This window comes from Stomoxys calcitrans, chromosome 3 (genome assembly GCF_963082655.1).
Source record: "Stomoxys calcitrans chromosome 3, idStoCalc2.1, whole genome shotgun sequence".
NCBI lineage: Eukaryota > Metazoa > Arthropoda > Insecta > Diptera > Muscidae > Stomoxys > Stomoxys calcitrans.
In genome coordinates, this window is record NC_081554.1 from 60,972,388 (window position 1) to 60,999,880 (window position 27,493).

Genomic DNA, 27,493 nt, shown 5'->3' on the forward strand with positions numbered 1-27,493 from the left:
CTCCACTACTTTGGAATATAGCCATTAACAATATATTATTGTCTCTGGAAGAAAAAGGCTTAAAGGTGGTTGCGTATGCTGATGAGGTGGAAATTGCGGTCAGGGGAAAGTTTCCCAGTACTCTACGAGGTATACTTCAGGAAGCTCTACGTGACACAGCGAACTCGGCTACCGAAAGTGATCGAGGTATAAATCCGTGCAAGACAGAAGTAGTTCTTTTCAGCAGGAGATACATGTTGCCTACAGTGAAACCTGTCTCCGAGGGTGGAGAGAATGTTCTATTTACAGAAATCGCAAAATACCTGGGTGTTTTGCTGGACAGGAAATTGAACTTCAAATCCAACAATTTGGAAAGGGCCAGAAAGGCCACTCTTACCCTATACACCTGCAAGAGAGCCTTTGGCAAAAGTTGGGTGCTTAGACCGCGTGCCATGCATTGGGTATGTACTGCAGTTGTCATACCTATAATGCTATATGGTGTTGTGGTCTGTTGGACGGCGCTTCGAAAGTCCACCTACTGCTCTATACTTAACCGGATCCAAAGGATGGCTTGTTTGTGCATCACAGCTGATGCACTGAATTTAATGCTACATCTTATGCCTCTGGACATTGTGGCTATCCAAATTGCAGCGACCACTGCCGTGAGGCTAAGGGAGCGTTCTCTTGTCATAGCGGTCATGTGGTGGCTACGGACTCTGTGTTATCCTTTATATAATACCCGATTTTGTGGAATACACCCTACCTGAGCCACTTTTTGGTAGAAAGTAATGTACCACTATTCCTGATAGAACCGATTGGAACTAAGATGGATGGTTCCAAACTAAACGACCAGGTGGGCTTTGGGGTGCACTCTAAAGATTTGGAACTGGTCATATCGAAAAGGTTTCCTGACCACTGCAGTGTGTATCAAGCGGAGATCCTCGCAATTAAGGAAGTGATAGAATGGCTAAGATATAATGTCATGATGACGACTGGCATAAATATCTTCTCAGACAGCCAGGCAGACATTAAATCTCTGTAGAACGTATTTCTGACACAAGAACCGCCCTCGACTGTCTCAGATCTCTCAACGAGATGGCTGAACAGTTCAAAATTCACCTGTTCTGGGTGCCGGGCCACAGAGATATCCCAGGGAATTGTAAAGCGGCCAAGCTTTCGAGACTAGGGTCTACCCTACATATTCCAGGGATACTGGAATCTGTGGGTTGGCCTCTAGCGACATGTAAGCTAAGTTTTCAGGACCATACACGAAGGACAACGAAGGATAGATGGTCATAAAAAGGGGCCTGTGAGCTTTATATAACTATGTGGCCTAATCTAGACTTGAAGAGGTCTGCTGCTTTGCTGTCATTGGCTAGAACAGATGTCTCAGTCCGTGTTCGTCATGACAGGTCACTGTCTAATCGGAAAACATGCTGACAGACTGAAGGTTGCCAGCAACGACTTTTGCAGAAACTGTGAGAACGTTAAAGAAGAAGAGACTATAGAACAACTTCCGTGTGTGTGTCCCCCACTAGCAGTCAGAAGGAGTTCCACTTTAGGTTCTCATTTGTTTGAGAACCTGTCTGATTTAGCGGATGTGAACAAGATATTGGGCTCTTAAAGGTATCTGAATGGTTCAACGATAGAAACTAGAAGGCATCTTCCTTCTTCTGTTCCCAATATTATGTACAATTAGAAATGTATTCATCCGTTTTTACAAGAATTTAAGAGTGGTCTAAGTGATTCTGATTGCAGTGGTAGTCTGCAAATGGACTCCAATTATATATATTGGGTTGCCCAAAAAGTAATTGCGGATTTTTAAAAGAAAGTAAATGCATTTTTAATAATACTTAGAATGAACTTTAATCAAATATACTTTTTTTACACTTTTTTTCTAAAGCAAGCTAAAAGTAACAGCTGATAACTGACAGAAGAAAGAATGCAATTACAGAGTCACAAGCTGTGAAAAAATTTGTCAACGCCGACTATATGAAAAATCCGCAATTTCTTTTTGGGCAACCAATATTTTTTCCATAACAATATGCAATAAGTATTATCTCTCTCTATGGCAACATGAAAGGAGCACATCCATACATAAGTCGTTAGTCGAAATGGTCGATTTGCAACGGCTATGGTACATGAAATAATAAAATGTTTATTATTTTCAACCATATATGTTAACATGAATACTCATGTTGCCAAATAGGAAGGACACATCTGTATATCAATCCATCCATCCATCAGATTACTGTTGAAGGAAGCAACAACCATGTGTATCACTCGCTTTAGTATCATTTAGTAAGAAATTTTAATCTCTTTAATGGCTCCCAAGGATAACGATGCTATAACATCCTCCATCCGAGAACAATTAAGTTATTGGCAAAAACATGTCATTGGAAAAATATTCATGATATTCTCCGTCTTTTGGGGAAGGGCTTTAATGGGGTTTCTTGTTGTCTGGAGTTTTGTGTCTTGAATAAAAATGCGTAGCTGTTTGTCCGTGACACAAATTTTAATTGTATCAATTCAATTAGTCCTTTCAATGTCCTTTCTTACTCAAATAAAATTGTAATTAGGTACTCGTACAAATAGGCACATGTGAATAATTAAGTGGCTAATTACGATCTCAGATTACATACTAATTGATAAATGTTTAATAATTCAAAATAATTTTTTTTTCAGGAATTTGGATATTTGATCGTTTTGAAATAATCTGCTCGTTGAGGAAAAGGAAATTTTGAAGGAGTTTTAAAGCTAATGAAAGACAAATAGAAAGTAGAAAACACACGCACACATGGTTTGTATAGAATAACGAAGGGAAAGATGGACTAGGCGGAGAATTATTTGTAAATCTAACAGTTAAGGGGACCAAATTGTCTACTATGGGTTGCCCAAAAAGTAATTGCGGATTTTTCATATAATCGGCGTTGACAAATTTTTTCACAGCTTGTGACTCTGTAATTGCATTCTTTCTTCTGTCAGTTATCAGCTGTAACTTTTAGATTGCTATAAAAAAAAGTGTAAAAAAAGTATATTTGATTAAAGTTCATTCTAAGTTTTATTAAAAATGCATTTACTTTCTTTTAAAAAATCCGCAATTACTTTTTGGGCAACCCAATATACTACAGAAGGCAGGTCATTGTGGCATAAGGCTGTTGTAACGACCCGTCTCGTGCATAAAATGTCTTTCTGCCCACTGTGCTTCAGTGGCCGGCCCGTATATTGTACTACATATTAGCAAGCCGTAGCCACTAAACTCTTTACAACTTCACATCCACTGTGCCTTAGTGGCCGCCCGCGTTTGTCCAGATAAAATAATCATAGACCAGCTACAACATATGGATATCAGCTAGCGGCGACCAGTCGGCATACTATTCATTAAAATACTCATGGGCCAGCCAAACAACCATTAAAACAAATATTTGTCTACATGAACATATGCTGGCCTTGGTCATCAACGCGAATGATGAGCATTCACATGCACCAATATGAAAACCATGTCCGTTCTCACGGACATTTAATTCATGGACACAAGTGCTTACAGTGAATGTCGTTATTCGACGCTTATTTCAAGAAGACAAGTTGAATAGAATTCTCACTTGGTCCATTTGGCAATTGCTACTTGATATCGCAACCTTCTTAGATGGTCATGAGTCGCTCGAGCAGACAAAACCATTAGACGTGTGGCATGATCCGCCAACTTAGAAGCCCTTGATATCTCATCAGCTAAAGCGATTCCTTCACTTTATTACTCGTTCGCTTCCTAAGGCGTCCCATTGGTTTCCTAACCGACTAGATCGCTTCCCTAAACGACTCGATCGCTTCCCTACACGACTCGTTCACTTCCCTTCGTAACGCCAGTTATTCCCTTCCTCAACCAACTCATTCGCCTCCCTACGTGATACCTTTGCTTTCTAACGCGATCCGTTCTATTCACTAAAAAGCGACACGTTCGCTTTGTAACTCGATCCCTTCGTTTCCCTAAGCGACTCGTTCGCTTGGTAACTCATCCCTTTGCTTCCTAAAGAGACTCGTTCGCTTCCCTACGCGACTCGTTCGCTTCCTAACACCAGTCATTCGCTTCCTCAGCAACTCGTTCGCCACCCTACGTGATACCTTTGCTTTCTTACGCCATCCGTTCTATTCACTAATAAGCGACAAGTTCGCTTTGTAACTCGGTCCCTTCGCTTCCCTACGCGACTCGTTCGCTTCCCTACGCTACTCGTTTGCTTCGTAATCCTATCGCTTCCTTACGCGAGTCGTTCGCTTCCTAAAGCGACAAGTTCGCTTCCTAACGCGATCCGTTTTCTTCTTAACGCGATTCGTTTGCTTCCTTACGCGAGAAGTTCGCCTTCTAACGCAACTCGTTCGCTTTCAAACGCAACTCGTTCGCTGCTCTACGCGACTCGTTTGCTTCCTTACGGGATCCGTTCGCCTCCCTACACAATACGTGTTGGACGGTCCCTTAGATTCGCCTCGAATGTGAATTTAAAATTTGTGATCTACATCCACCTATCTTTCATTTGAGTGTCATGTTGGCATGGTTAGCAAATTTGTCGTGAATGGGGAGAATTTTTGGGGTTGGGCCTCCAGCTTGACAATTGACCCTGAAAATAGATATTAGATTCGTATTTTCACTCTTAAATTCCTAAAGTTGAAGTCCCATATTGATCGTTTAATACGTCCGTTTCAGATCTTTGGGATGGGGCCCCTTGTTGTTGTTGTGGTAGCACTGTATTGTGTTCTATCTTTCGTCTGCTTGATTCTGTTGAGTGTCAAGACCCAGGAACTCGAGTGGATCTGGCCGGGCAGTTAAACAGGTGACGTGTATCGTGCGGTCCCTGATTACAATCGGGACATACATCTTGCACGTCGGCATCAATCCTGCTTGCTCTGTGGGATTTGAGGCGGCTGCATCTGCCAGAACATAATTGAGCCAGAACTACTCTGGTTTGCCGGGGAAGGTCTATTTCTTCAGGTGCAATGGGATGCAGTCGTTCTCCCGGTAGCTATTTACCGCATCTGCTACCGTGTCTGCATGAATGTTGTTTAGACCTGCTTGATATGCCGCTTTATCTAGAGGTTCTCTCCTGTAGCGCTGAACCTCACGCTCTAGATTATGTAGATCGACCTTAAGGCTTCTGGGCGGTGGATATCTATCCACAAGATGATATTGCTAGACACCATGTAGTTATGTCTTCGCACTGGTAGGATCTTTATCTCCTGATGGAGGTGGCCCACATGAGAGTTGAGGAGACAGCCCGGCACAGTTCGGAGGGCTGCATTCTGACAGATTCGAAGCCTAACTTATTGTCCGATTTGGCTGAAATTTAGCATGGGAGCAACATTTATTAAACATTGATGTTCAACAGCTGTCCCATCATAATTGCTGACAAAATCGCCAAACCTTTCTTAAAACTTAATAAAAAAATCTAAATTTCTGATTTAATTTCGATTACCACTATAGCCAAATACCCTTTTTTATATTTGACTTCTAAAAATTGCTTTTTTAGATTGCATTTCTGTTTCAATTTAATATTTTGCTTCAAGTTTAACAAAAAGTTCCTTGAAATTAGTTTCTTGCAAAGGGAACAATCCAACAGCAGCAAGTGGATATATCTAGCAACCACAATATCTCATTTTACCCGGATGTATCTTTGTAGAATTGTTTGCGAATGACCAATTTTGAGTTTTTGTTTTCATAAAACCTTATACGACATCATGTTTCTATTCTATGGGAAATAGAAGACAACGAAAAAACCAACAACACTCACCTGGCTGACAGAAACAACGGAAACCATCCTCCTGGTCAACGCATATACCATGAATGCATGGTGATGATTCGCATTCATTAAGGACATGTTGGCACAAAGGTCCTGTGAAGCCAGGTGTACATTCGCATCTAATGTTCACGATGATGATGATGACGATGGCAATGATGGCAGAGTAAATACAAAAGAAAGACATACAAATATAAACAAAAATTAATTGCTTGGATATAAAACTCATTAAGGTTTTGCTTAAAAGGGAAAAATTAACATTAAGTTCATAAAAATTGAATATAAGTGTACCCCCATCCATTAGAACCCCTATTTAGGTGGAAATGAATGTCAACGGTAGTAATAGCAAAGTCACCTTACCCTGCACCTTATTAGTGTTGTAGGTATAGAACGGTTTTTAGTCAAAGGGCTTACCTGAAATGTGTTGAATTTCCCACACAACTGCCACCATTCATGCATTCGGCAGGATTACAAGGATCTAATTCGTATTGACAGTTTTTGCCGGTATAACCTGTAATTTTAATTTAAAAAAAATTAAATAGGAGCTTACATAGCAAAAAGAACATGAGATTACAGCTTAAACAAATTAGCGCTATTAAAATTAATTTTAGTTAACCTTAAGGAGTTAAACAGTTAGATCCGATAATATGACAGCTATGTCTAAAACTAGCCCAATTCATGACTCAATGTGTGTGGGACAGGTTAAGGAATTACAGCGAGATCGGATGCTCAACTCGTAAAACCCTCATATTGGTCTATATGACAGCCTTATCCAAATATTATTAAACTTAGATCATAATAGGCGGAACAGTGTTCTAATGGTCACTGTTGTAAAATTCAGCTTGCATTTGCATATAAGAAACTTACTATTCCAATCTTCAGAGAAATCGGGTAAAAATTAGGACTTTCATAATTTGAAAACTTTAGAGACATCTTATATGTAAAACTAGCTGGACAGGGCCCGCTCCGCTGTACCTTCTTTTACTTTACATGTCTAATTTAGGGATGTTTTGTGGGGTGAGGTGGTCCCCCAGACACTTAGGCCTGAAAAAATATTAGCATCGTGCTCTACCTTAAAAACTATTTTTTAAACCCCATATTGCCATTGATTTAAGGGGAGTTTATGGGATGAGGCGTCCCCCAAACACTTGGCCCCAAAATTGTTCATTAAATCATTTGAGCCACATATTACCATGGTCGGTAAGTTTTTACTATTTGGGGGGTGTTTTGGGGGAAGGGGCAGTGCCCCACATACATGGTCCCACTTTTAGATTTCAGATTCGTATTATACTCCCAATTACCTTTATTTGAGCTCCATATAGCATTGGCCAGTAAATAATTGCTGTTTGTGGTTTGTTTTTGGGGAAAGGGCAGACACCCAGAAAATTGGTTCGGAAGGTGGGTATCAATTTAGTGCTCTACTCCCCAATACCTTTTACTTGAGCCCCACATTGACATTGTCGGTAAATATGTCCCATTTAGGGGTGTTTTGGAGGGTGAGGTCGCCCAAACACTTAGCCCTGGAAATAACCAGCAACTTGCTCTACTCTCAAATATCATTTATTTGAACCCCATATTGCCATTGGCCTCAAAATTGGATATCCAATACATTTGCTAATCTCAACTACCTTTTATTTACACCCCTTACTGCAAAAGTCAGCAAATATATCCGGTTTGGGGTATGGGCCCTAAAAACTATCAATATCAAGCTCCACTCTCTTTAAAACCCAAATTGTCATGGTGAGCAAACACGTCCTAATTGCGGGTGGGACGTCGGTTAGACAGCTAGTCCCGAATGTTGATATCACATTCATAATCTACTCCCAATTACCTTTAATTTGAACCCCATATTTCTGTAGTCGAGAAACATGACCGTTTTGGGGGCAGTTTTGATGGGGCGGCCGCTCAGTGACTTGGCCCTGAAAATATATATCAGGTTCTTGTTTTACTCTAAAATATCTCTAATTTGAGCCCCAAATTCCAATGGTCAGCAAATACGTCCTATTTGAGTCGTTTTATGGGATTGGAGTGGCCCATAAACACTTTTCCCGAATATTGATATCAGATTTGTGCTTTACTCTCAAAAACTTTTCATTTGAGCCCCATAGCGCTATGGTAGTAAATTTGTTCCCTTCGGGGGATGTTTTGGGGTAGGGGTGGATCCCCAGAAACTTGGTCCCACATTTGGATATCAAATTCGTAATCTACTCGCAAATACCATTTATTTGAGTCCCATATTACAATAGTCAGTAAATATGACCGATTTAGGGGGGTTTTGGGGGTTGGGGTGGTCCCCCCAAACACTTGGTCCGATAATTGGATATCAGATACGTTTTCTAATCTCAAATACCTTTCATTTGAGACCCATATAGTAGTGATTGGTGTATATATATAATTGGTAGGTTTTGGGGTGGGGCGCCTCCCCTGGGTACCCCATCCGAAATTTGGATACCAAATTTTTATTTTTAGGGTACTATATGAGAGCACACAAAATTTATCCCAATTAGAATCCCACCACCCATCTCCGAGATCTGGCGTTTCTGAAAATTAGAGTAAGGGGGAGGGTCCGCTCCCCCTTCAGATATCAAAAAATGTAGTACCCTACTTTCATCACGGGATCATTATGCACCGTCTGTGAAAATTTCAAGAAAATCGGTTCAGCCGTTTCTGAGTCACAAATAAATTTTTGTATATAAGATTCAATATGTGTTTGTTTGTATGCTTGTATGTTTGTATGTTTGTATGTTTGTATGTTTGTATGTTTGTATGTTTGTATGTTTGTATGTTTGTATGTTTGTATGTTTGTATGTTTGTATGTTTGTATGTTTGTATGTTTGTATGCTTGTATGTTTGTATGTTTATATGTTTCTTTGTTTGTTTGTTTATTCCGGGCGGACCCTCCCCCCTACCCCAAAAATACCAACCAAAAATAAAAGTGGACCGATTGGGACAAAATGGGACTTAAATTAAAGGTATTCAAGAGTAGAGTACGATTTCCATATTAAAAATTAAGTCCAAGTAATTGGGGGCCCCAACCCAAAACCCCCCCCAAATTGGTTTATTGGACGATAATGACAATATGGGGCTCGAATGAAGGGTATTCGGGAGCAGATTACGAATATGGTCAGGAAGGAGGTATAGGCTATGTAATTTGTTGATGTTTGAAGGGGGCGAATCCCCCCCCCCCCCCATTACCACAAAAACGCCACTCAAAATCAAAAGTTGACCGATAGGGACAATATGGGTATCAATTAAAGGTTTTGGAGAGTACAAAGCGAATGTGGTATAAAAACTTGGGTTTAAGTATCCAAGGGGTAGTCCAAGACCAAAAACTGCTTCAAATAGACATATTGGGCGTATAACCAATTTAGACTCAAATGAAAGGTATTCGGGAGTAGACTACGAATATGACTTAAAAAACGAATTCCAAGTAACGACAAAAATGGCCACATAAGCCAATTACGGACATATGGGACTCGGTTTGTTTGTTCCGTATAGAATGAAAAACGGCATAACCGATTTCCTCGAAACTTTCGCATATTTTGTAGGGTGGTCTGGATTGAAACATCGAATATATAAATTTTCGATATCGGACTGGGGATGGACCCTCCCCGCTATGCCGAAAACACAACCGAAAATCAAAATTGGATCGATTGAGACAATATAGGTATCAAAAGAAAGGGTTTGGAGAGTAAAATTCGAATACGGTATTAAAATTTAGTATCTAAGTACCCATCGGGTCGCCCCAACGTCAAAACTCGCCCAAACAGACATACTGGATGTTCGTTACAATATGGGGCTCAAATGAAAGGTAATCGGGAGCAGATTTTGAATCTGTCATATAAAATCAGATCGAAGTATAGGTAGTCACGCCACCCCTCAAAAACGCCATTAGACCCATTATGTCTATATGATACTTGGCTGAACCGATTTTCTTACAATTTTCCTAGATTGTGTACGTTTGTCTGAAAGGATAGGTAGACTATATAATTTTTAGATATCGGGTAGAGGCGAATCCTTCCCCTTACGCCAAAAACACCACTCATATCCGAAAGTGGTCCGATGGGCACAACAAGGGTATCAAATGAAAGGTATTGTAGACCAGAAAACGAACATAGTATGGAAATTTGGATCCAAGTACTTATAGGGCCCCCAACCCCAAAACTCCTCTAAACAGATATATTCGAAGTTCATGTCAATATGGGACTCAAATGAAAAGTATTTGGTAGTAGATTACAAATATGGCATAAAACATTAGGTCCAAGTAATGGGAGGTCGCCCACCCCCAAATACCTTCAAATGCGCATATTAGCCGATCATGGCTATATGGGACTCAAATGAAAGGTATTTGGGAGTAGATGGCGAATATGACATTAAAATTTGCGTTCAAGTCTAGGTGGCGCTTTCCCTCCTAAACATACGTCACATGGGTTATTTGACCCATTATTATAGTATGGGACTCTAATGAAAGGTATTTGAGAGTAGAAAAGAATTTGAATTTAAACTGAACTTCATTTCCGTTGGAAATAAAGAACGAATTTGATATCTATTTTCAGTGCAAAGTGTCGGTGGCCGCCCCAGCCCCAAAACATTCTCCTAACGGTTCATATTTACGGCCATGGCAATATGGGGCTCAAATTAAAGGGATTTGGAAGTGCAGCACGAATTTGATATTCATATTTAAGTCGAAATGTCTGAGGCGCCATCCTTCCCCTAAAAATCACTAATTTTGAAAAACACCAGGAACCCCATTCAAAGTCATAGGCTACAATGGCACGAATTCAATATCCGCATTCAGGGCGAAGTGTCCCACCCTAAAAAGATATTAGAGAGTTAAAGAAGGCGCAGCGGAGCGGCCCCGGTTCGGCTAATATCTGTATATATGGCACCAACAATTCATTTGACTTCATCCTGTATATTTAACATGTAATTAAAATGTGAAAATCATTATAGTTTTATAAAAAAACATTTTTGTTTGCTTTTCTTTAGTTTTCTTACAACAATAAACCATTAAAATTGTTTAAAATTTTTTATCAACAAACATTTTATTCCTCACCATCACCATTGCAGCCCTGGTTTTCTGAATATGATTGAATATTAAATGTAACCTGCTGACCCATAACCACTTAACCCAACAGAGAGTGGGAAAAAGTACAGATGCCCTCAAGGTATTCATGTGCTGGAAAGAAGTTCTTTCATTTAGTCGAGCAACCAACATCTGCTCTATGTTATCGCTACTCCATGAATGGCTTTCAACTACAGAACAATTTTTAAATTTGTGAAATATGACAGAATGCAAACACAAAGGAAATTTTCACAAAGTAATGAAGGACACAACTGAAATTTGTACAGTGACCATTGAAAACATCAGCCCAGCCCAGCTTATATGTACGAGGTTTTGAATATGTGAAATAAGTAAAAAGTAAATCATAACTTAATATGGACCAAACACGACACGAATGCAGAAGGGTCAAAAAATGTACTATTTACGACGGTTAAACAGAATATTGGAAAAAATGGGAGCTATATCTCATATGCCTTCAAGACATTTTAGTGCTGGAAAGGAGTTGTTTTATTTGGTCAAGCATCCAACATCTGCTCCCTTTTATCACTGCTTCATGAATGGCTTTCAACTATAGAAAAATTTTTACATTTGTAAAATATGACAGAATGGAAACGCAAAAGAAATTTTCAGGAAGTAATGAAGGACACAACTGAAATTTGTACAGTAACCACTGAATACAGAAGCCATCGCATCTTACATATACCTTTATCTATATCTTATATATAAAAACCATTTTGTGTTTGTTTGTTTGTTTGTGTGTTCCTTATAGAATCAGAAACGGCTGACCGATTTTCTTGAAATTTTCACAGATGTTGCATAATGATCCCTTGGTGAAAATAGGGTGCTATATTTTTTGAAATCTGAGGGGGGGCGGACCCTCCCACTTAACCTAATTTTCAGAAACACCAGATCTCGGAGATGGGTGGTGCGATTAAAGCGAAATTTTGTGTGCTCTTATATGGTATCCTAAAAATAAAAATTTGGTATCCCAATTTCGGATGGGGTACCTAGGAGACCAATCACGACAATATGGGACTTAAATGAAAGGTATTAAGGATAAGAAAACGTATCTGATATCCAATTGTCGGACCAAGTGTTTGGGGGACCACCCCTACCCCAAAAACAGCCCTAAATCGAATATATTTACCGACTATGGCAATATGGGACTCAAATGAAAGGTATTTGCGAGTAAAATACGAATCTGTTATCCAAATGTGGGACAAAGTTTTTGGTGGTCCACTCCTTACCCAAAACACCCCCCAAACAGGACTTATTTACTGACCATGGCAAATGGGGCTTAAATAAAAGGTATTTGAGTGTAGAATACGCATCTGATATCCAAATGTGGGACCAAGTATTTGGGGGGCCGCCCATCCCCGAGAACATACCCACAAGAAGACAAATTTACGACAATAGCAATATGGGACTCAAATGAAAGGTCTTTGGAGTAAAGCCCGAATTTGATATCAATGTTTGGGAAAAGTGTCTATGGGGCGACCCCACCCCAAAACAACAAAAAAATAGGAAGTATTTATTGACGATTGTAATATGGGGCTCAAATAAGAGGTATTTTAGAGAATAACACGAATCTGATATACATTTGTAAAGCCAAGTCACTGAGATGCGCCATCCCCCAAAACACCACCCAAACCGGTCATGTTTGCTGACTTTGAAAAAATTGAGCTCAAATGAAGGGTATTTGGGAGTAGACCATAAATCAGACATCAACATTTAGGTCCAACTGTCTAGGGGACGCCCCACCACCATAACAATCCCCAAGTGGGCGTATTTGTTCAAGAAGTGGAAGTCGATATTCATTGTTTTTAGGGCCCATACCCCAAACCGGACATATTTGCTCGCTTTTTCAATAAGGGTTTTAAGTGTATGATATCTGAGATTAGAAAACGAATTTGATATCCAATTTTGAGGCCAATGACAACATGGGGTTCAAATATATATCAGAACAGAGCACAAATAGCAATTTTTTACTGACCATCGCAATATGGGGCCCAAAAAAAGGTATTTGGGATTCGAATACGAATTTGATATCCAAATATAGGACCATATATTTTAGGCATCACCCCTTCCCCAAAACACCTCTTAGAGGGTAAAATTTTTGACAATACCAATATGTGGCTCAAATGAAAGGTATTTAAGATTAAAAAACTAATTTGATAACCAATCTTGGGGCCATGTGTTGCGGGACGCCTCATCCTGTAAACTCCCTTCAAAACCAATTGCAATATGGGGTTTAAACAAACTGTATTTGTAAGGGGGAACCGTCGTACAAAATTTCAGGCAAATCGGATAATAATTGCGACCTCTAGAGGCTCAAGAAGTCAAGATCTCAGAACGGTTTATATGGCAGCTATATCAGGTTATGGACCGACATGGCCCATTTACAATACCAACCGACCTACACTAATAAGAAGTATTTTTGCAAAATTTCAAGTGGCTAGCTTTACTCCTTCGGAAGTTAGCGTGCTTTCGACAGACAGACAGACGGACCGACGGACGTACAGACGGACAGACGGATGGACTGGCTAGATCGACATAAAATGTCCCGACGATCAAGAATATATATACTTTATGGGGTCTCAGACGAATATTTCGAGTAGTTACAAACAGAATGACGAAATTAGTATACTCCCCATCCTATGGTGGAGGGTATAAAAAATTCATCAGTGAGGATCTGAACGAGATCCGTTGCCCTGAATAGCCCTTGGCATTATAGAGTCAAAATCGTGCTCTATCACGATGCTAATATTACTTCAGGGTCCGCCTCTTAAATTCCTTCTTTCAAACTGGCCATGTGTGCCTTCTACGGCAATTGATAGTAGAACACGAATTTGATATAAAATTTTGAGGCCAAGTATTTAGGGGTCGTCTCACCCCATAAACTGCCCCTAAACCAATGGCAATTGTGGCTCAAATAAAAGAAATTTGAGAGCATAGCACGATGCTGATATTTTTTCAGGGCTGGACATATTTTTCGATTATGGGAAAATAGGACACAAATCTGGTATATATGGGCTTCCACCTTACCCCCAAAAAATACCCCCATACCAGATATATTTACCGATCACAGCAATAAAAGGCTCAAATGAATGGTATTTGGGAGTAGAGTACGAAAATGATATTGGAGCGAAATATCTGAAGGGCTCAGATAAAACAAGTAAAAGCGTGCTAAGTTCGGCCGGGCCGAATCTTATATACCCTCCACCATGGATCGCATTTGTCGAGTTCTTTTCCCGGCATCTCTTCTTAGGCAAAAAAAAAAGGATATAAGAAAAGATTTGCTCTGCTATTAGAGCGAGACCTGGAGACCTGTGTAAAATGTCAGACAATTCGAATAAGAATTGCGCTCTTTGTGAGCTAAAAAAGTAAAATAGAGAGATCGATTTATATGGGAGCTGTATCGGGCTATGGACCGATTCAGACCATAATAAACACGAATGTTGATGGTCATGAAAGAATCCGTCGTACAAAATTTCAGGCAAATCGGATAATAATTGCGACCTCCAGAGGCTCAAGAAGTCAAAATGCAGATCGGTTTATATGGCAGCTACATCTGGTTATGAACCGACTTGTACTTTATTTGACACAGTTGCTGAAAGTAACAATAAAAAACGTCTTGCGAAATTTCAGCCAAATCGGATAGGAATTGCGCCCTCTAGAAGCTCAAGAAGTCAAATCCCCAAATCTGTTTATATGACAGCTATATAAGGTTATGGACCGATTTGAACCATACTAGGCACAGTTTTTGGATATCGTAACAAAACACGTCGTGCAAAATTTCATTCCAATCGGATAAGAATTGCGCACTCTAGAGGATCAAGAAGTCAAGACCCCAGATCGGTTTATATGGCAGCTATAGCAGGTTATGGACCGATTTGAACCATACTTGGCACAGTTGTTGGATATAATAACGAAACACGTCGTGCTAAATTTCATTCCAATCGGATAAGAATTGCGCACTCTAGAGGCTCAAGAAGTCAAGACCCAAGATCGGTTTATATGGCAGCTTTATCACGTTATGGACCGATTTGAACCATACTTGGCACAGTTGTTGGATATCATAACAAAACACGTCGTGCAAAATTTCATCCCAATCGGATAAGAATTGCGCACTCTAGAGGCTCAAGAAGTCAAGACCCAAGATCGGTTTATATGGCAGCTATATCAAAACATGGACCGATATGGCCCATTTACAATACCAACTGACCTACACTAATAAGAAGTATTTGTGCAAAATTTCAAGCGGCTAGCTTTACTCCTTCAAAAGTTAGCGTGCTTTCGACAGACAGACGGACGGACAGACGGACGAACATTGCTAGATCGACATAAAATTTCACGACGATCAAGAAAATGTATACTTTATGGGGTCTCAGATGAATATTTCGAGTAGTTACAATCAGAATGACGAAATTAGTATACCCCCCATCTTATGGTGGAGGGTATAAAAAGAGAGTGAAAGAAGGCGCAGCAGAGCGGGCACTGTCCAGCTGGTTATATATGAAATCAGCGAAGATAGTCGAATTTTCCATTTAGAGATCGATGATTATAGACATCGAAAGGTGTTTATACAATATATGGAGTTGGCATGCTTAAAAACTTAATTGTTTGAAAAATATATTGCAAAAGGCAAGCAGAAATCCGCAACTATCTAGGCTCTCTTAGGGTATGGCAAAAATGTCAAGTATCTCGTCACCAATGATCACCAATCATATTACCATACGTTACTATAAGACAAATGAACAAAATTCCTCCCTGATGTTCTCCTTCATGCTTATCCTTTCCTCTTTTGCATGCTTGAAGCTTTGAGGAAAAGAACAACCAGATTGAAAAAATCACAAGCAACAAATTACAAAAATAAACCAACAAATTAAAAACAAATGGTTTGAGTTACGCCATCACCAAGTACCGCATCGCGGCAAAAATGGTGAAGAAGAAATTGTGTAGAGAGCTGAATATCCGCAACGTTTAAATATCCGGCCAAGGGGAATTTTAAATTCTATTTTGTTCGCATTCTCTTTTGTGGCCAATGGAATATTATAAAAAAAACTGTAGAAAAAACTAAAGGATTGGCGGTGAAAATTTGGTAAAGTCATTTGTCCTCTTTTTCAATGTTCGTAACTGCAGAATTCAATTATCTAAGAGCATAGTTTATGGCACAGGAAGTGGAAGGTAAAAAGCTTTTGAAAGCCGTTTTATCGCAGGTACTGCAAATTAACTTGGAGGTACAGCGGTCAAAAAAAGTTTTCATCATTCAATGTTTTTTTTTAATAAGTCTACAAAAGACAATTGGAATAAAAACATATTAAACTAATGATGCAGTAGTGCTTGTGTGATATATATGTACACAATTTCATTGTTTTTAAAGAAAAAAATAGTATTTATTGGAACAAAAAGGGCCATTTTACAGCTGAACACAAAAAATTAAACAAAAAAAGTATTCATCATTGCAAAAAGACAAAAAAATAAATAACATAATTTAAAAAAATTAATACTTTGTTATTCGACCACCGCGTCTTATAACTTCTTTTAAACGGTTTGACATCTATTGGACTAATTTAGCGGTTATATTTTGGTCTATATTAGTCCATTCCTCCATTATCACCTGTTGCATTTGACTCTTGCTCGAAAAATTGCGCGTTCTCAATTTGCGTTCGAGATGTTCCCAAAGATGTTCAATTGGGTTCAAGTCGGGACTTTGAGGAGGAGTTTTAATGACTTTGGGGCAGTTATACAGCATCCACATCTTGGTATTTAAAGCAGAATGTTTGGGGTCATTATCTTGATAATATTGAAAGTTATTACCAAGCCCAAGTTTTACAGCACTATCTTTTAAATTCCTCTTTAAAATGTCAATGTAATACTTATGATCCATTACTCCATTAATAATTTCAAGATTTCCCGCTCCTGAAGCCGCCATACACCCCCAAACCATTAAACCACTTCCACCATGTTTTACAGTAGCAACTGTGTTTCGTTCTTCAAGCTCTGTATTTGGTTTTCTGTACACTATGACCTTTCCATCGCACCCAAAAAGATTAAACTTGCTCTCGTCTGCAAAAATGACTGTTTTCCAAAATGATTCGGGCTGTTTTACATACATTTTTGCGAAGTTTAGCCTTTTCACTCGGTTTATTTTATTTATAAAGGGCTTCTTACGTGCAGTTCTTCCTCTGTAACTATGCCTTTTGAGTGTATTTCGAATTGTTTGTGTAGTAACTTCCTTCCCTAAATATTCCATAGAGTTTTTACGAAGAATGGTCGCATTTGTCTTCGGAGTTTTCTGAACTTGCCGCACTAGCCAACGCACATCTCCAACTGAAAGTGCTTTTGGTCGACCAGATCTTGGTTTATTGTCAACAGTTTTCGTTTCTGTCCAATTTCCTGATGATGGATTGTATAGTAGATCGTGGTCTATTTAATATTTCACTGATAGTTTTTTGAGTTAAACCATTCCTGTGGTGTTTTATTATCAAAACTTTTACCTCATCAGAAACCTCGTTTTGCTTACGACCCATTTTGACAAAAACTATATTTTCAATGAAATTAAATATTTGCTGTCAAGGGCAAAGCCTCCTTTACTAAATAAAACAGAAAAGGGGGATTCCCAAATAATATTTGAATTTGACTTTGATGATAGCACATCAATGATGAATACTTTTTTTGTTCTGTTTTTGGTGTTATTATATAAAATTGCATTTTTTGCGCTAATTAAATTTATTTTTTGAATTTATTTTAAAACATATTACGAAAAATAAACTATTGCATAAAACTGCATTATTTGTTTACTTTAAATTTTCTTCAATTACCCAAAATAAGTGAATTTATTATCAATTTTGCTAATGATGAATACTTTTTTTGACCGCTGTAGGTATAATGAATAATAATTATTTTTGTTGTGACTTCCTTTGTAACTTTTTATACCCTCCACCATAGGATAGAGGGCGTATTCATTTAGTCATTTCGTTTGCAACACGTTGAAATATTCATTTCCGAGCCCACAGATTATATATTTCGGATCTTCGAAAATATTCTATGACGATTTAACAATGTCAGTGTATCTGTCCGTCCGTCAGTAGTAATCACGAAACAGTCTTTAACAAGTAAAAGCGTGCTAAGTTCGGCCGGGCCGAATCTTATATACCCTCCACCATGGATCGCATTTGTTGAGTTCTTTCCCGCTATCTCTTTTTAGACAATCAAAGGATAAAAGAAACGAAAAGAATTGCCATGCTAATTGAATTGAATGTTGGAGACCACAGTAGAAGTCTATGTGTGGTAAAATTCAGCCAAATTGAATAAGAATTGGGCCTTTTAGGGGCTCAAGAAGTAAAATTGGGAGATCGGTTTATAGGGGAACTGTACCAGGCTAAAGACCAATTCAGTCCATATTTGACACCTATGTTGGAGGTCATGGGAGATGCCACTGTACAAAATTTAAACCAAATCGGATAACAATTACGCCCTCTTGAGGCTCAAGATGTCAAGATCCCAGATCGGTTTATATGGCAGTTATATCAGGTTATGAACCTATTTAAACCTCACTTAGCACAGTTGCTGGAAGTCATAACGAACCACGTCATGCTAAATTTCCGCCAAACCGGATAGGAACTGAGCACTCTAGAAGCTCCAGAAGTCAAGACCACGGATCGGTTTGTATGGCAGCTATATCAGGTTATGGACCGATATGAACCATATTTGGAACAGTTGTTGAAATTCATAACAAAACACCTCTCCCAAAATTTCGGATAGTAATTGGGCTCTCTAGTGGGTCAAGAAGTCAAGACCCACGATCAGTTTATATGGCAGCTAGATCGGTTTATATGGCAGCTACATCAGGTTATGAACTGATTTCAACCATACTTAGCACAGTTGTTGTAAGTCATAACGAAACATGTCATGCAAAATTTCAGTCAAATCGGATAGGAATTGCGCCCCCTAGAAGCTCAAGAAGTCAAGACCTAAGATCGGTTTGTATGGCAGCTATATCTGGTTATGGACCGATATGAACCATATTTGGCACAGTTGTTGAAATTCATAACAAAACACCTCACACAAAATTTCAGCCAAAAAGGAATTGAGCTCTCTAGTGGGTCAAGAAATCAAGAACCAAGATCGGTTTATATGGCAGCTATATCAGGTTATAAACGGATTTCAACCATACTTAGCACAGTTGTTGGAAGTCATAACATAATACGTCATGCAAATTCAGCCAAATCGGATAGGAACTGCGGCCTCTAGAAGCTCAAGAAGTCAAGACCTCAGATCGGTTTGTATGGCAACTATATCAGGTTATGGACCGATTTAAACCATACCTAGCAAAGTTGTTGGAAGTCATAACGAAATACGTCATGCGAAATTTCAGCCAAATCGGATAGGTACTGCTCCCTTAGAAGCTCAAAAAGTCAAGACCTCAGATCAGTTTATATGACCGCTTTATTAGGTTATGGACCGATTTGAACCATAATTGGCACAGTTGTTGGAATTCATAACAAAACACCTCGCATAACGTTTCAGCCAAACCGAATAGGAATTGCGCTCTCTAGTGGGTCAAGAGTCAAAATCCTAGATCGGTTTATATGGTAGCTATATCAGGTTATGGACCGATTTGAACCATACCCAGCACAGTGGTTGAAAGTCATAACAAAACACCTCATGCAAAATTTCAGCCCAATCGGATATTAATTGCGTCCTCTTGTGGCTCAAGAAGTCAAGACCCCGTATCGGTTTATATGACATCTATATTAGGTTATGAACCGATTTGAACCATATATAACACAGTTGTTGGAAATCATAACAAAACATCTCATGCAAAATTTGAGCTAAATCGGATAACAATTGCGTCCTCTAGTAGCACAAGAAGTCAAGATCCCAGATCGGTTTATATGGCTGCTATATCAAAACATGGACCGATATGGCCCATTTACAATCCCATCTGACCTACACTAGTAAGAAGTACTTTTACGAAATTTCAAGCGAATAGCTCTACTCCTTCGAAAGTTAGCGTGCTTTCGACTGACAGACGGACGGAAGGACGGACGAGCAGACGGAGAGACGAACGGACATGGCTAGATCGACTTAAAATGTCCTGACGATCAAGAATACATGTACTCTATGGGGCATCAGACGAATATTTCCAGGAGTAACAAACAGAATGACGAAATTAGTATACCCCAATCCTATGGTGGAGGGTATACAAATTGAGATTTGAGTTGAAATTTTGCATAGACTCGTATTAATACCCTACGCCATTACTGTGGTACGATGTATTATAACTTAGTGAATTTGTTTGTAGCACCGAGAAGAAAGAGAGATAGACTCATTCATAAGTATACCGATCGACTCAGAATCACTTTCTGATTCGATTGAGCTGTCCGTCTGTCCATGTTAATTTGTGACAATGTACAGGTCGAAATTTTTATCCGATCGTCTTCAAATTTGGCACAAGCATTTTCCTGAGCCTATAGACGAAGCCTTTTGAAATTGGAAAAAAATCGGTTTAGATTTGGATATAGCTTCCATATATATATTCGTCCGATTTGGACTAAAATTGCAATTATATCATCATATCACCATTCGCACGAAACTTTGCACTGGTAATTCTCTTAAAAGTCTCGACATTATTGGTGAATTTCATAGAAATCGGTTCAGATTTAGATATAACTCCCATATATATGTTCGTCCGATTTGACCTAGTATTGCAATAGTTTGGTCATTTGCTAACCGATTTACACGAAAATTGGCACAAATGATTTGACTACCGGTATTGCAATTAAATTTAATAGAAATCGATTCAAATTTTGACATAGCTCCCATATATATGCATCTCCCGATTTTCACTTTTAAGTCCTTTGCTAACCCATATCAATCGATCTTCACCAAATTTTAAATCCGATGTCTTAGCCTGCATATCCAATGCGGTGTAGGGTGTCAATAGGTAGGCTTCGCTCGACTTTAGCCCATTCTTACTGGTTTTTCTATACGTAAGTTAAGTTCTTGAATGGGCCATATTGGTTTAGGTTTGGATATAGCTGCATATAGACAGATCTCTCGATTTAAGTTCTTGGCCCCATTAATGGCGCATTTATAATCTGATATCACTGAAATTTGACACAGTGACTTATGTTAGGCTTTTCGACATCCGTGGTGTATATGGTTAAGATCGGTCTATGTTTGGATATCGCTGCCGAAAAGACCAATATTTTGTACTACAAAATTGAACAATGACTTGTTCTTATTAGTCAATCACTGTCAATGTCCGTGTCGAACTTGGTCCAAATCGGACCATATTTCGATATAGCTGCTATGGAGCCATAAATTATGCATTTTTCACTGGACTATGGAAAGGTGGTTTACATACCCGAGGTGTTGGGTATCCAAAGTTTGGTCAGGCCGAACTTAACAGCTTTTTATACCAAACACCACTGCTGTGGTACAGGGTATTATAACATAGTGAATTAGTTTGCGACACCCAAAAGGATGAGATATAGACCCATTGATAAGTATACCGGTCGAGTCAGAATCACTTTCTGATTCGATTTAGCTATGTCAGTCTGTCTGTCTGTTCGTCCGTCTGTCCGTCCATCCGTCCGTCTGTCCGTCCGTCTGTCCGTCCGTCTGTCTGTCCATGTTAATTTGTGTACAAAGTACATGTCGCAGTTTTCATCCGATCTTAAAATTCGGTACATGCATGTTTTTCAGCCTAGAGACGAAGTCTATTGAAATTGGAAAAAATCGGTTCAGATCTGGGTATAGCTTCCATGTATATATTCGTCTGATTTTCAGAAATAATGCAATGAAATGGTCATTTGTTAACCGATTTTCTCGAAATTTGGCAGGAAGGATTTTTTTACCACTCTCGACATAACTGGTGATTTTCCTGGAAATTGGTTCAGATTTAGATATAGCTCTCATGTATATATATATCGCCCGATTTTAACTTCTAGAGTCACAGGAAGCGCATTTATTGACCCATCTTGCTAATCTTTTTCAAAACGCTTTCCTCGATGACTGCCACAGTATCTGAGGAGTTTGCTCAAAATCGGTTCAGATTTAGATATAGCTCTTATATATATGTTCGTCCGATTTTGAGAAATATTGCAAAAAAGTGCTCATTTGTTAACCGATTCTGTCGAAATTTTGCAGGAAGGATTTTCTTATGTCTCCCAAATATAGCTGGTGATTCATAGAAATCGGCCCAGATTAAGATATAGCTGTCATATAGTATATGGCCAGATTTTCCCCCAAGAGCCATTGCAAGCGCTTTGTTTGATCAATTTTGCCAAAATTTTGCACAACGCTTTCCTCGACGACTACTACATTATCTGAGAAGTTTGCTCGAAATCGGTTTAGAAGAAGATATAGCTTCCATATATATGTTCGTCAGATTTTGGGTAATTTACCATAATTTTGTCATTTTTCAACCGTAGTTTTTACAGTTTGAACCTATATGCTCGCCGAGGTCCATCAAAATTGATTCAAAATCGGATATAGGTCCCACATTGTATGTATTGGGTAGGTGTAGGGTATTATACAGTCGGCACCGCCCGACTTTTGCCCTTCCTTACTGGTTACATGTTTGGACGGTAATATGCATATAGTAGAGTTATAATAAATCAGGATAATAAATATATCCTTGGCGGTGATATGGAGCACTTAAAGTTAGGGTGCTACATAGTGCGCTACTTTCCCAAAGAAATTTTTAAATTATCTTTCATAAATATTGTTTTTTTTTATTGTTATACTTACCATAGGGACACAAACACTGATAAGAGTTGCCCTCATGACCTTGCGACAAATCAACGCATATGCCATTGTTGGTACATGGACTGGGTGTACAGGCATCTATCTCCTCACAATGTGGTCCAGCAAAGCCACTGCAGCATTGGCACTCATACTCCTCCATGTCGCCATTGGAAAAGCAAACACCTTTGCCCGAGCAATCAGCACTCTCGCCGCAATTTTCGGTTTTCGTGGTGACCTTGAGACGAACACACTGCGAGCCCCAAAGTTCAGAGACCACTGCAGTCGAACACGTACCATGAAATGAAAGACAAGGGGACAAAATCAGACAAAAAAAACTAAATCACATACCAAAGAGTTAAATGTTTGACATGTTTAGTGCGAGTGTGTGATGGTAATTGTAAAGCTTTTCGACTCGTCTCACGTTGCCATTATAAATCCCTTAATTACTTAATTCACAATTTAATAATGAGGCTAATTATGTTAATGACCCGACAAGTGGTGTTGGTTGTGATGGGTATAGCAATGGTGGTGTCGATGCTTGATGACTGCAAGTCATTGCCTCCAACAACGATAGACATGTCCTTAGAATATTTTGTATGGCATGTGTTGTGTGTTTGGGGTTTTTTTTCGTTTTTTTTTTTACAATTTAACCTTTTGACCTAAGGGGCCAAAGAATGCATGTCAACATAAGAGCTCTTGTGTTATCTATGGCAACTAAGCCCCTGCCGAGCATTTGACTTGTGCGATTTTTTTTCTGCTTTTTTCTAAGGTTCGTTTACCCACTGATGATGGATAAAATATAAATGCAGGTCTTGTCCCTTGTTGAATTGCAAAGCAATTATCCATTTTGGTAAAGGCTAAAAGTGTTCTTTTTTTGCTTCTGCAATCCCTTTTGAGTCAATTACAAAGCACAAGCACACATGTGGCCAATTTGTTGTATTGTTAGATTTGTATAAGGATACAATTTAGAAAATAATGCTATCAAGTAGAGAAACAATTGGCATAGTCTCCACCCCTAGATGGGGTCACTAACTTTGACGGTGTTTTTTACTGACAATATGATTGAAATATTGATTTGTGCTGTGTGACATGGTATGGTAAAGCATGCGTCGTAAAGATTACCATTTTATGGTGATGGCATATATCGAAACTATTGAAAACCTCTGGGAGAAGTGTGGCGAATGAAACTATTAAAGTAGTAAATCATTTTGGCATGGAAGGTTTGCTGCTCTTTGTCAGTATCGTCTTATGTTCATTTAGCCGGGACCACACCCATTTAGCAGGGACCACAACCTGCGAAAGGAAATTTTCTTCTGCATTAATAATGTCTCGAAATTTCCTCTCGGCAACTAGCACATCCGGGAGGCCACCGTAGCGCAGAGGTTCACATGTCCGCCTATGGCGCTAAACGCCTGGGTTCGAATCCTGGCGAGACCATCAGAAAAAAATTTTTCAGCAGGGGTAATCCCCTCCTAATGCTGGCGACATTTGTGAGGTACTATGCCATGTAAAAAGTTCTTCCCAAAGAAGTGACGGCACGATGTTCGCACTCGTCTATAAAAAGGAGGTCCCTTATCAAATGCAAGTGACAATTTGCCCATGAACATTCCATTAAGGAATCACTGAGTGCTGTCCGATTCAAGTTCAAGCTAACTGAAAAGGGTCATCTTTTTTATGGCCGAGTCCGAACGGCCTGCCGTAGTGCGACACCTCTTTGTGGAGAAGTTCTTACGTGGATGCAATGCCAAGTGGAACAGTATCACCCAAATGTCCCCAGAATTAGGAGGGATAAAATTTTTTTTTTGATGCTCTCACCAGGATTCGAACCCAGGCGATCAGCGTCATAGGCGGAAATGCTTACCTCTGAGCTATGGTGGTCTCCAAAAGAGGCCCTTTTCATTGAGCTTAAACTTGAACCGGACGAGTTCTCATTGATATGTGAGAAGTTTGGCCCTGTTCCTTAATGGAATGTTCTTCGGCAAAGTTGCAAAATTTTCATCATGGTGAAGTACACAAACGAACAATGTCTGCAAATCATAGCAATTTACAAACGAAATTCGAGGTTGGTGACCGCTAATTTAAGAGCGTTAAATTCAATTCATTTTTAGCTCAACGGCTTCGTCATTGACCAAAATATGCGTTATTGGTCAGATGAAAATCAACATGTGCTCCACGAGTGAACACTTTATCCACAACAAGTGTCTGATGCGGTTTGCATGCCGGCGGCGTCATTGGGCAATACTTCCTCGTCGACGATGTCAATCGACCATATATTCAATTGATGTCAGTCGACGGCTTATAATTAGTCGTATAGAAAAAGGTCTATTACTACAAGAAAATACATGCGTAGACACGTTTTCGCGATAAAAGTACGAGCTACCAATGTATGGCCCTTGAAGCCTCCTCAACTAACATGGTTGATAAGTCTTTTAATCAAAGATGAAACGCGTCCCATAGTGGTTGATGTGTTGTAATACTTAAATTTCCTTTTCCATTGCTAAAAAAAAATCCAATTATTGAGCTCGCTTCAAAAGCAAAACGAAACATTGTTAAATGAAAACTTTAAAAGTATTTTTTAGGCCTGAATCAAAAGATATGGACCTGGACGACAGGTGGTTTCAACAGGACGATGCCACAAGACACACATCACGTGTTACAATCGATTTATTGAAGAGTAAGTTTGATGAGCGTATTATCTAAAGAAATGGCTCAGTCGATTGGCAGTTTAGGTTGTGGTTAAACAGTGCCGGAGATATCACCCCGCCTTGGTGAACTCCCTGTTTCACTCTAGGGTGCTTCGACTTCTTATCCCTAAATTCCACAAATGTCTGGCGACCACACAGATAATTCGCGACACAGCGTTTCAGGCCTAGCTGCAAGGACGTATTGGCGATGTCCTCAAACAGTTTGGCATGGCTGAATGTGTCGAATGCCTCCTCTGTGCCACGAGAACCGTCCTATCACATGGCCTGGGCTGATTGAAGCCACGGCAAATGTCTGCGGTGATGGCATGCAAATCTGTTGTTGTGCTATGTAGTCTACGAAATCCATGCTGATGCTTGGCGAATGGAAATTCTCCACCAAGGCTCAGTGGGAGAAGGGAGATCGGTCTTCACGACTTCCCCAAATTCGAGTCCTTTCCAGGCTTCAGTAGCGGGATCACTCTGCCCATCTTCCAGACATCAGGAAAGTTCAAAAAAAGGTTGAGGACTGTAGTAAGTTACTCAACTCCAGGTAGATCTAGATTCTTCAGCATCAGTGCAGAGATTCCGTCGGGGCACAACGCATTGGATGATTTGGCGCCATGGATGACGCCACTACACTACTACGCCAACGGTAAATTGTGATGGCTGTCTATCGGCTCGGAGACCACGGATACGACGAATGGCTCTCCACCCAGCTCTGTCACTCTCGTGATGCACAATAAATTGACGGTTGAAAAACCTGGCGCATCTCTTCGGATCAGTCATGATTATGTCGCCAACTCTGACTGAGGTCCTTTCATCCCGTCTATCGGGGACAGCAGACCACAGCTAGCCTAAACCCACGCTCGTCTGTGAGTACCAATGCCAGCGCCGGGAAACTGGGCCGCTCTTGGTGTATTCGACCGGTTGGTATAAAGCGAGCGGCTACTGCGTTAATGATGTCTCGGAACTTCCTCTCGGCAACTAGCATATTCGAGAAGGGTGTCAGTTCATTGAAGCGGCGATTGGTGTACTCTCTGCAGCCGGACCAAACGGCCTTCTTCTGATTGATAAACATCCGGCGCTCAGGGATTATGATGTCGGGTTATCGGTTTATATGGGAGCTATATCAGGTTATAGACCGATTTGGACCGTACTTAACCCAGTCGTTGGAAAGCATAGCAGAAGACTATATGCAAAATAAGAGCCAAATCGGACAAAAACTACGGCTTCCAGGGGCTCAAGAATTTAAATCAGGAGATCGGTTTATATGAGAGCTACATCCAAATCAGGCGATTGGTGTACTCTCTGCAGCCGGACTAAACGGCCTTCTTCTCATTGATAAACATCCGGCGCTCAGGGATTATGATGTCGGGTTATCGGTTTATATGGGAGCTATATCAGGTTATAGACCGATTTGGACCGTACTTAACCCAGTCGTTGGAAAACATATCAGAAGACTATTTGCAAAATATCAGACAAAAACAAAAAATCGGACAAAAACTACGGCTTCCAGGGGCTCAAGAAGTTAAATCAGGAGATCGGTTTGTATGAGAGCTACATCCAAATCAGAACCGATATGGCCTTTTTGCTATCTCCAACGACATACATCAATATGAAGCATCTGTGCAAAATTTTAAGCGTCTAGCTCTACACGTTCGACCGCTTTCGTGATTTCGACAGACGGATGGGCGAACATGGCTAGATCGATACAGAATGTTGAGACGATCAAGAATATATATACTTTATGGGGTCCTAGATCAATATTTCGAAGTGTTACAAACGGAATGACTGGGTTATTATACCCCCATCCTATGGTGGTGGGTATAAAAATGTGTTTTCATATAAAATTCCAAACAAAATATACGAGGTCCCTGTGGACCTTACACTTCGGCAATGGCAACGGAATACTCAACCGACGGAGGTCTAAATTCCTGGAGCTCTTAAATTTTGTTTGCATAAGTGATAATGTCATTTACATAAAGTTAATATTTTTAGACAAGTTTTCAAGGCTTATAATTAGTCATCAAATAAATGTCATCAGATACAATTTTTGAGGTTTTAGCACTCGTCCATCTTCTTTCTTCACATTTATTTGTTAATTTTATGAATTAGCTCCAACTGAAAGAATTATGCCCTATAGAATGTGATCCCTTTAAATATAACTCGTCACATTCTGCATTCAAAAGTAATTTTGTTACTCTTTTTGAGTTGGAGCCAAT

The 27,493-nt window shown here is 39.6% G+C and overlaps 1 protein-coding gene across 1 annotated transcript in view; it reads right to left on the reverse strand.

Annotated features, from left to right (window-relative positions):
* LOC106088597 (serine-rich adhesin for platelets) overlaps nt 1-27,493 on the reverse strand; it is a 243,504-nt gene that overhangs the window by 39,893 nt on the left and 176,118 nt on the right. Inside the window, exons 5-7 of the mRNA XM_059364655.1 lie at nt 22,591-22,863; nt 6,177-6,273; nt 5,757-5,884 (exon numbers count right to left, since the gene is read on the reverse strand). Coding sequence (XP_059220638.1) covers nt 5,757-5,884; nt 6,177-6,273; nt 22,591-22,863 — 498 coding nt within the window. The remainder of the gene's footprint in view (nt 1-5,756; nt 5,885-6,176; nt 6,274-22,590; nt 22,864-27,493) is intronic.